The 10849-nt window shown below is 41.1% G+C and overlaps 1 protein-coding gene across 1 annotated transcript; it reads right to left on the reverse strand.

Annotated features, from left to right (window-relative positions):
- Nucleotides 1-5381: 5381 nt before the first annotated feature.
- On the reverse strand, nucleotides 5382-7704 carry LOC121271447 (interleukin-8-like). Its single transcript, XM_041177832.1, has 4 exons — nucleotides 7584-7704; nucleotides 7190-7319; nucleotides 6675-6754; nucleotides 5382-5869 (listed from the first exon to the last, which is right to left on the reverse strand). Exons 1-4 carry the CDS (start codon nucleotides 7642-7644, stop codon nucleotides 5850-5852), a joined length of 291 nt encoding a protein of 96 aa, XP_041033766.1. The 5' UTR covers nucleotides 7645-7704; the 3' UTR covers nucleotides 5382-5849.
- Between the last annotated feature and the right edge of the window lie 3145 nt (nucleotides 7705-10849).

Below are 10849 nucleotides of genomic sequence, written 5' to 3' on the forward strand. Positions count from 1 at the left end.
AGGAAGTCCCAGGGTCAGATTTCATTCAAACAGCAGCCTGTGTTGTTGAATATATGTGAGTTCCAGGAAATCAGATTATTTTATACTCCACACAGCTCTTTGGGTCAATGTTTGGCTTTGCTCCAGTCTGTTTATTTTTGGCAATTTATTTTTGAAATCCATTCTCAGCAGCAAGTTCAGATATGCCAGGGGTTCTGTGGAACTGTCCCATGCCCCGTGGCTGAATTGGCCACATGCACACTCTGAAAACTGGTGTCTCGATGTGTCCAAGGTAGCTGCAGACATCGTTGCCAAGTACCAGTCATTAAGGATATATTTTGTGAGATCCCAATGCCACCTTTGAATTTGTGGGGCAGGGTTGGAGGTCGTTGGTGTAGAGGATCTCAGATACAAACTAAAAAGATTGCAATCATCTTGGGTGGTCGGACAGGGATACAATAATCTTTACTCATTGGGCTCCTGCAGAAGGATGGCAAGTGGATCAGAATATCTGGAGAAGTGAAATGTTGTTCAGCCTCCTACTGTAATCCACATGCCCCACATTAGCAGAGGCAGGTCACATTACTCACTTCAGAAGTTATCGTGTTGCTATGGGTGAGAGGGGATGGGGACCTCTTTCTAAAAACTGCTGTGCCAGCAGAGCTCCGGTGGCATCACAATGAGAAGCAAAATACTTGTTTCACCTTTCTGCTTTTTAGATGCACCCAAATCACAGTGTGCCTTGCCTTCTTTGGGACTGCATGAAAGACACCATTCCACAATGATGCTGCCAATCATTCCTGCAGAGCCTGGCAAAGGTACCTGGAGATGTCTGTGTTAACTTGGATCAACACAACAGAACATGTTAAGCTAAGCCATCTGCTATATAAATACCCGTAGCTATGATGCAGCAAAATGCTTGTACATGTGTAGGGATGGTTTTGGGCAACAAAGCAAAAACTTGTCTGCAGCTTCTTGCAGCCATTTCACAGTGTCAATCACTGATGTTGTGGAATGTCACAGAGGACAATGCTCCCTGCAAGTGTTACAAGTGCATCCAGTACTTCCCATGTTGTTCATTGGCAGCACGCACTAGCAGAGAGCACAATATTGTTACCACCTGGCACTATTTTCAGCTAAACTGTGCCTCTTAAAGGGGAAGTGCATTGTGACTGTGGGAGGTACTGAGATCATCGTTGCACAGTTCAATATTCCCAATCAACAATGGCCAATCGTGGCAGAGAGAAGACACCAAGGTTTTCTGATGCTGAATTAGAGATTTTGGTGGAAGTGATAGAACAGAGGAGAGATGTTCTTTATCCTCAAGGGGCCCAAAGGCTCGCCAGCCACATGTTGAGAAGCCAGTGGCAAAAGTTACCACAGAAGGTCAATGCCAGGAGCACTGTTACAAGAATATGGATGTGGTGCAGGAAGAATTTTAATGATCCTGCACATATGGTCAAGGTCAGAGAAGGCATCTTCAAATGCCATTTCCAACCACTGCACCATTAGCTTCACCTTCTGCTCAATAAATCACACCCCCATTGTTCACCTACTAAAAATCTCCAATAGCACAGATCCATATCTCAAAGTTTGTAAACATTTCTCGTTATTCAGCCATAACAGCCACATCACTCAAACAGATTGCACGATTCTCACAAACACATTTATCTCTTTCTGCAGGAGATGATGATGCACAGCTGGAGACAGCCAGAACTAATAGGAGGGGGAGAGGCAAGCTTGTATGTTTTAATCCCCATGCAGGAGACAGTACGAGCCATAATAGAAAGGGTTATTGCTGAGGCCATGACCACCAGTATTGCAGCTATTGAGGCTGAGACTATCAACATACCTTATCCTCCTGCTGCTTCATCACACAATCTATTCTGATTGACAAACTTCAGATTATCTCCTCTCCCATCACCACAACCCAGACTTTCCCTCTTTTTCATTTCAAGAACTGGAACCTGGCCAGGTGGTGGACGAAAAGCCAGGAGAAAATGAAGATGAAGGAACGCAGTCACTTAATTTAATGGCCACAGTCACAAGCTCACATTCTGACACTGCACATAATGTGGAGTTTAGGACTGAAGCACAATCTGCACATGGTGGCAGAACAGTCACAGGTGGCCTGCAGCCAATGCTGGGGGAGGGGGGAGTACAAATGCCAGCTCTCCAGAGGGTGAGCATGCACACTACTTCCGCTGCATTGGGGCCAGGTGAGGATTACAATGGGCCGACTTTGTTTTATAAGTAATAGGCTGTCAGTTGTTGTTAACAAGTTATCAGTCTTGTTTTACAGCTTTCCATGAAGAGAGGGAGATCTAATACAAACTATGTGGGATCCTGGGATTTACAAATAGAGGTATAAAATTCAAAAGCCAGGAAGTTGTGTTTAACCTTTGTAAAACACTGCTTTACTTGGAACATAGTGCAAATCTAGGATGATTCTGCCCAAAGTGTGGTAGCAAAATGTAAAATGACGTTCAAAAGAGGACAGCCACCCAGTACTGCAAGAGGGTGAATGATTTCTTCCATTCCATCAAGCTAAGATAACTTTCTCACACTCTCAACTCACACATTCACAAATCCATCACACATTCACAGGGATCTCAGTCACTGTCAGTTCAAGGGACATCACCATTCACTCTGCCACACACACCTTCATTGCCCTCATCCCATTCATGGGACCACTCACGACCCACACATGTCAGGCACACTTTTCATCTGGCCTGGTAGGCATCCTGCTTACACTTTCTCCATCTCTATTCATGTAGGACAAGCTGGCACACAAGAGGGAGGGGTTGCAGACTGGTGGAAGAATGCTTGAAATCAATGCCCTCACGGAATTTGAAAACAGAGCCATCCAGCTGGTCAGTGAGAATCTGGACCATTCCTGTGCTGATGGTGAGGTTGGTTACCAAGTGAGGATCCAGCAGTGCAAAATCCATCAGACAACCATGCTGTAAGTGATGTGTCCAGTTTCACAGGCACTAAGTATCTTCCCTTCATTCTGCAGGAACATCTTGGAGACAGCCGACAGAGTCCACAACCCAGGGTCTCCAATCAAACCCTGAAGAAACCTCTGAAGACGAATCTGAAGGCACCCTCCCTGAAATCCCATCACAGCTCTCACCCACACCATCCACCAGCGCAGACACATACACCTAGTGGGACCTAGCTTTTGAGTAGCCTCGGGATCACAATCTGATGAGCACATCACACTTTCTGATCCACAGCAGGAGGCAGCAGGGGCAGAGTCACATGAGCAGGAACATGCTATTAATTAAGTTTTTAAATTTTTATTTTAATTTGCTTTAGGAAACCTCAGCCCGCCTGTGGATGAGGTTTCCTAAAAAGTGGAAAGGCCACTTGGACTTTTTGCCTGCTTTCCAACCATAAGGTTGGATGGGCAACAAAAAATTCAACTTAATTGCTAATTTAATATCCTTCACAGGCCTTTTAATTGTCGGTGGGTGCGCTGCCGACTCCGGTGCGCACCCACCAAATGAAATATCGCGCAACTGCACATTAACGTTGGGACGCTTGTCAGACATCAGCGCGCGTCATTCTACACTCAAGCGGGTCCGGCGCACACCGGCCCGCCAAGCTAAAATTATTGCTCGAAGTTTTTACCCTTCAGACATATCGTTGCGTAATGATACTTGAAATCACAACAAAAACATCTCATGAGCCTACGGTTGCCATCCCAGTCTCAATTACTGTCTAATTCTACAAATTGGCTGAAAGTGCAATCCTCCTCAGACCACCTATCAGCAACTCTGTCTTTGTCCTGACACCTACGTCTAGTATCCAAGTCGTCTTGAAATTAAGCCATCACATTCTTCATAAGAAGTCAAGTTTATTTTAAGCACTCAATTACATTTCATGATAATGGCACAAAATATTCAAACAATTCATTCATGAATAATTCAGTCCCATGTTCCTGTGTAACACTCATCTTTATACTCAACATAATTTTTACACAAAGCCTTCTGAGGCTTTCAGTCAACAAGACCCAGTCAATGACAAATCCCTCAATATAAAACAATTCTGCTGATCCACTGTGGAGAGGTTAGTTAATTTGCAAATGCAATTTTTTTCCAGTTAATATCATAAAATAAGCAGCATTACCACATCAAATGTGATATTTCTACAGAGAATTTCTTTTCACAGACTTCAGTTTTGAATAGATCCTAAAGTTCAATGTTTTAATGAGAAAATCCCAACGTTCAGTTAAAATATCAGTGTCAATAAACACCGCAGTCAACAAGCATCAATATTAATGATAACAATTTGTCCTTGAATTTTGACATAACATTTTCAGTCAAACTGGAACTGGAACAAGTTGACAACTAAAAATCTTTACTTACTGGATATTTTATCATCAATATTTCACATTGAATAGCAACATTCAAGCAGCTAAAGAAAGATTACAACAAATTTGGTTTCTGTCAATGTCACATGACAGTAATTCTCAGCTCTACTGCCAGTCAGAACTTTCTGTCCCCACCCTCCTAGACCATTCCAATGAAGATCAACATCAACACAAGGAACATCATCTCCACTTTTGATTAGTCATTTTACAGCCTATGGCATCAACATTGGATTCAATCATTTCAGATCATAGACCCTCCTCCAAGCCCCTCACCTTTCATTTGAACATTAGCTATTAATGGTGCTTCTGCAATTTCCCATTCACACCTCCTCTAGACATGGTTTTTGATCCTATTCTTATCCTATTACTGTCTCATTTTGCCTTGCTCCATTATCCCTCCTGTCATTAACTCTCTCCTACCTCCAATACAATCACAGACATGCCCTATTGTTATTTCCTGCTCTCACCACTTTCTATGCCTGCTTTCAAAACTGGTACATTTCTAAGTACTCTCGGGTCTGATGAACAATCACTGATGTGAATCATTAACTCTGTTTCTCTGTCTACAGATGCTGCCAGACCAGCTGAGTATTTCCAGCATAGTCTGTTCTAATTTCACATATCAATATATCTGCTAGCAATATGAGGAATGTGTTTGTTTAATTTATTACAACTTTCATTCCATTCCTATTCCAGATAGTTTCAGTGGAAATAACTAAGGACAATTCTTCTAAATTCCATCTTATACAGATTGTCACTAACTCATTTCAGGTGAAATAGTAGAAGTAAGGAGGTAGTTTGTAATGAAGAAATGATTACAAGTTCATTCTGAACATCCCTGCCTAACAGCAGGGTCCTGAACCTAAACCACAACAAGCATGGTGGTACAGGAAAGAAACTCACTGCCACATTAACAAGACCGTTAGGGGTAGACAGTAAGTGCTGGCTTTGGCAGGGAGCATCAAATCTTGTGAAATAATAAATTTTAAAAATCAGTTATTCTAAAATTTGCATCAATTCCCACATTTATTTCAAACATTAAAATTTAACAACGGACATTATCCATTCCTTTTGATTCCACCATAAGTTCACAAATCTGTGAAGGTTTCCATTCTACTGGCACATTCTGATAATTGGAAATTACTTTCCAAAACATGTGGATTAATTTTAGTTGTAGAGTGACTTGTATCAATGTCAGACTCTATTTGGAATAATTGTATACCTCACATCATATAAAACAAAACCTCAGTACTGGCACAAAGTTTCACAAAATAAGCCTCCTTTCTTAGGCCATGTGTAAACAATTACAGTATGACAGGGTTAAACAGTGAAATAAGCTTCAGGAATCAATGCAGAGCATTGACTCAAACAACCTATTGGAAGGTGACATCAGAGAATGAGCACCCTGGACAGAGGTTACTTTATTTCAGTGTTCATTGTACTGCAGGTTTCCAGGTGTAGATTCAAGTCCATCCCATTGCAGCTTCATTTCTCATTTGTGTGGTCTGGCACCTGAAATAAAATTGAATAAATTATAATTTTCCTGTAACAGCAGGGATTTATTTTTAATGTCAAGGACAATGTCTTCAACAACATGGGGGACGTTAAATATTGATCTGTTAGACAGCATTACTAACAGTTATTTTGATAACTCTTCATTGATCTTACAATATGATTTTAACATGCAGGATCCATGGTGTTACACTGAAAGATTAATTCTGCAGGAATGTTATGTTAAAGATTAAAATCAGACAGATAATAAAAGGGTAAAAAATGATACATTAGGGCAGCTTTCAATGCAAAGAAGAAAATTATGGAGCTGACCATAAAGGAAGGAAGGCAACTCAAGAAGGAGATGAAAATGATGATATATATTTCATATTTTGTTCTTAAGTTCCCTGTTTTGACCACAGGTCTAAGTTGAATTGACTGATCTCAGCTGGTACGACAATTGGTCACACTTTTATGGATGACAGAGCATGACATCACCAAATATTCCTGCACCAGATTTCTATCCAGTGACACCCCCGCTTCTTCCTCGATTAACCATAAATGGATGCTGGTGAGGACCGTGTAGGACTCACCCTGATAACCACTGTGCTTGAATAACTTGTTAACATTCATTCTCAAGGCTCACATATAAATACTGGGCACTTGGGCAAAGTACCTGAATGGACCAAGAGCAATGGGAATGTGCAGCCAGAGAGGAGTCAATGCAGGTCGACCAAGCAGGTGAGGACAAACATCATTAAAAAAATTCAATGTATCTGCTTTTATTCACACAGAGTCTGAATTTTGACAAACACCAGATACCAACCTTTTGTAGCTTTAATGATAATCTTCACCCACCCGGCATCAGGACTCACACATAATCTATTCCCATTTTTCATGGTCACACTGTGAAGAGAAAATAAATCTTTAAAATCAAACTTACAGATATCGGATGTCTCGCACTGAAAGGTGAGAATTAAACAAAATCCTTTCAATCTGCTTCAGCAATAAATTGTGATTGGTCCAAAACAAAAACAGAATTACCTGGAAAAACTCAGCAGGTCTGGCAGCATTGGTGGAGAAGAAAAGAGTTGATGTTTCGAGGCCTCATGACCCTTCAACTGAGGACTCGAAACATCAACTCTTTTCTTCTCCGCCAATGCTGCCAGAACTGCTGAGTTTTTCCAGGTAATTCTGTTTTTATTTTGGATTTCCAGCATTAGCAGTTTTTGTTTTTATCTCTGTGATTAGTCCAACATGTTTTGACTAAATTGCACAGCTTCTAAATTGAGGTAACAAAATGAGAAAGGTTAAAGGTGGCATCCTGACACATTTACTCACATTATTTCCAGTGTCTCACAGTGTGATCCTTTGGGAATGTATTTCAAATTCTTGATTTGCTTCGGATTGATAGGATTGGAGGTGGTCTGAGGGCACTGGCAACGTCCTTGAGTACCTGGGATTGGAATACCTGTGTAAAGATTAATTTAAATTAAATTTAGATATTGGTTGAAGTTGACAGGATCTTGGCATCTTGGTTCAGCATTGAATTCAGTATTTAAGCAGACATTGTATTCTCAATAGCAGATAGCCTCGGTGACCATTTAATTGTCCAATGAATAACCAAACGGCACAGTAAGACTTGTATAGCTGGTCAATAACTCAACAGAAAGGCTCCTCTCTACACTTTACAATGCAATAAGAACTAAAACACAAGATAGAAATTTCGACATACCCTGTGTAGTAATGGCACACAGGAGCAGGATAACAATCATTACAGTAATTGCTCTGTTCATCTTTGACTTTGTGCTGCTGAATAGATTTCTGCTGAAGGATCTTCTGTCAACCTCAGTGACTCTCTCTCTGTTGAATGAAGTTCTGCTAAAGAGGGGTCCAATAATCTCCTCTTTATTTAGATCCAGTACTTACGTTTTGCGTAATCCCGAGCCGTGAAAGCTGTCAAAATTCTGTCGGAGGGAATTTCCCTGCAACTTGTGTCAAGTATCTTTCACTTGTGTAGTTTTAATTATATTCACAATTTCTGTGTAGTTTACAGGAGCAAATGCCAAGTGACCTGTTTTTTTTTTTCCGATGCTGAATTATTTATATCCAGATTTAAAAGATGTAGTCATGTTTTTCTGATACGTGGTGTAAAATTCACTTTTAGCAAATATGTAAAGAATGTGTGAGCAGATTATTCACCCGTTATATGTCCTGACCCATTTCCCTTTCAATGAGCTTCACTGAAATGGAAATATAAGCACCTTAGATAACGGGTGACAGATCAAACATTGTCCATTTCCACCACCATTAAAGTTGAGGCTTACCCCAATATTTCTGTCTTTTTACAACAATGATCATGGAATGGTGTTAATAATATATTCCTTCTGTTTTTACAAAACTTTAAATAACAAACAATTTAACATGGACAAAGTTAAACCTGGATAATTTGATCCTTTTTATTCATGTTGCCAAAGCAAGTGGCATCAGGTGATCTGCAGAAGAATCCAGTTCCAGATTTTACACCTTACCCATCGGGGAACTCCTCATGTAAATAAGAGGAAATACAAAGTCAATAGAAGAAAAGCCTGTGATTTACAAGAAATATCTTTCTCTTTCACTGTCTGTATTTTTTGATGTGACTCTTTGTACCTTGATGACACAAGTCTGGAAAGAGTTGCAATTGTGTAAATGTAGGTTAGAGCACAGTGCAATTATGTACAGTAAGTTAGAGTTGCCACATGTAATGAATTTTCAGTTTGGGGGTGCAGTTGCTTCAGTCCTGGAATAGAAATAACTTTACTGATCTGGCAAAAGCAGAGATGTTTTATTTTGCTGACCGATTCCAATTTAACATCATCAGGAATGTCAGGGTAAAGCATGGCATGAGACATGGGGCAGATTTGGATTTTTGGGCAGTCATGCAAAGAAGCCCCTGTCATAAATTCAGCAGGTGAGCGGTGGGCAAACAGCAAATCCAATGCAATTTGCTAGATTAAAGCCTGAAAATCAAGCTGCGGAGCTGCTGCCGACAAGGTCAATAACAGGACATGGTCCACAATCACAAAGGTTCAGGGGTCCCTATTTGGCAGCAGTGCAATGGTCTTTATTGCCCCTAGATTTGCATCCCTAATCCTGTGAAACCCATAGAAAAGGTCTAACACGTACCGTAACTGCCCCTATGTTAAGGCTGTTACCACCAAATGAGGGCTCTCAAACTCAACCCCAGCCTGTGCTTCTGGGGAGGAGGATTGGTCTTACGGAACTTAGTGAGTCAGAATCTGTTGATTTGCTGCACAGGGAGTTTAATCAGCAGCATGGATTTCTCTGGCCATGGAAAATCCGGAACTTCAGCAGCTCTGAAAGCTACTAACCATTAAAATGGAAAGGGAATTTTTGCTGTCATGTTTTCAAGAAAAGAGCATCAGAGATCTACAAGAGGAGCTGTGCATATCCCAAACTATCTGGAAACCCAAATGTGTGGAGCCCTTCCCTTGTACATATATATACCTGTATGTGAAGTACTTTGGGAGATTTCTGAGACATTAAAGTCTGGATTCTGCAAATCTTCATCCCACTGGGTATCTCAGTTGACCCAGTCGTATTTACCCCTCTTAACCAAGCAAACCTTCTGCCTCCATTCTTACTAGGCTTTAGGATGTCCCTGCCAGTATTTTTTTCTAGGATCGCTCTGCTCGTCCTTCCAAGCCCCAGGACCTCAATGTTCCCCAATTCTACTGGACAACAGCACAGATGTTGATCTTCTTTAGATACTGTAGGATTTTCTTCAGGAGTCACAGATAACTCAAAACAGAGGTTCTGTAAATAAGTCGTTTTAAAGCAATTTAGGAAGAAGCAACAGTTGAGTTACGACACATAAGTTAAATAAACAGGAATGACCTATGGCCCTTAACAATTAGTGATCACTGGATGAGGTCGAGCAAGCTGGCTGCAAAGTGCAAAGAGCTCTTTGGCTCTTTTTCCTCTTGTCTTTGTGATGCCTCATGCCTTCTGGACTTTGTAAAATACGCATGATTATTAGACCACAATCATCCGTGAGAGTTCTCCTTCACCATCTAATTGCACTGAGGCTTCAAATTCCTTTACTTTACATCCTTTTTCAAAGATGACTTTGAGGGATTATTGACTGTAATCTATTGCCCTATAAAGATTTCCTTTCTTCCAATGTCCCAATTGGATGTTGTGCTCTTTGTCTAAACCATGGGGCAAAAGCCCACTCTAACATCATCCACCTTCCATAAATATCGACAGCCTTTGCATGTACACTTTCTTTAATCAACATGGCCATGACATCATCTTTTCTCACCTCAGCTCATGCTGTTCCCTTTGATCAGTTTCATCCTCCCCAGAAATATTCCAGTGGTTAACGAAGTCCCATAGTCAGATTCCATTCAAACAGAAGCCTGTGTTGTTGAATATGTGTGAGTTCCAGGAAATCAGAATATTTTATACTCCACGCAGCTCTTTGGGTAAATGTTTGACTTTGCTCCAGTCTGCTTATTTTTGGCAATTTATTTTGGAGATCCATTCTCAGCAGCATGTTTAGATATGTCAGGGACTCTGTGGGACTGTCCCGTGCTCCGTGGCTGAATTGGCCTCATGCACACTCTGAAAACTGGTGTCTCGATGGGTCCAAGGTAGTTGTGGACATCATTGCCAAGTACCAGTCATTGTGTGTACATTTTGTGAGAACCCAAGTCCAGAATTGGATTTGAGGGGCAGGGGTGGAGGTAGTTGGTGTAGAGGATCTCAGATATAAACTGAAAAGATTGCAATCATCTTGGGTGGTCGGACAGTGATACAATAATCTTTACTCATTGGGCTCCTGCAGAAGGGTGGCAAGTGGATCAGAATATCTGGAGAAGTGAAATGTTGTGCAGTCTCCTACTGTAATCCACATGTCCCACATTAGCAGAAGCACGTCACATTACTCACTTCAGAAGATGTCATGTTGCTACGGGTGAGAGGGGATGGGGACAT

Source organism: Carcharodon carcharias, chromosome 1 (genome assembly GCF_017639515.1).
Source record: "Carcharodon carcharias isolate sCarCar2 chromosome 1, sCarCar2.pri, whole genome shotgun sequence".
Taxonomy (NCBI): domain Eukaryota; kingdom Metazoa; phylum Chordata; class Chondrichthyes; order Lamniformes; family Lamnidae; genus Carcharodon; species Carcharodon carcharias.

Excerpts from the sequence above, each read along its gene's own strand:
- LOC121271447 (XM_041177832.1), bottom strand. The coding sequence starts at position 7,644 with ATGAACAGAGCAATTACTGTAATGATTGTTATCCTGCTCCTGTGTGCC. Across the intron at positions 6,755-7,189 it reads TGTGAGACACTGGAAATAAT|TGTGACCATGAAAAATGGGA; the intron begins GTGAGTAAATGT and ends TTCTCTTCACAG. Across the intron at positions 5,870-6,674 it reads TATCATTAAAGCTACAAAAG|GTGCCAGACCACACAAATGA; the intron begins GTTGGTATCTGG and ends ATTTTATTTCAG.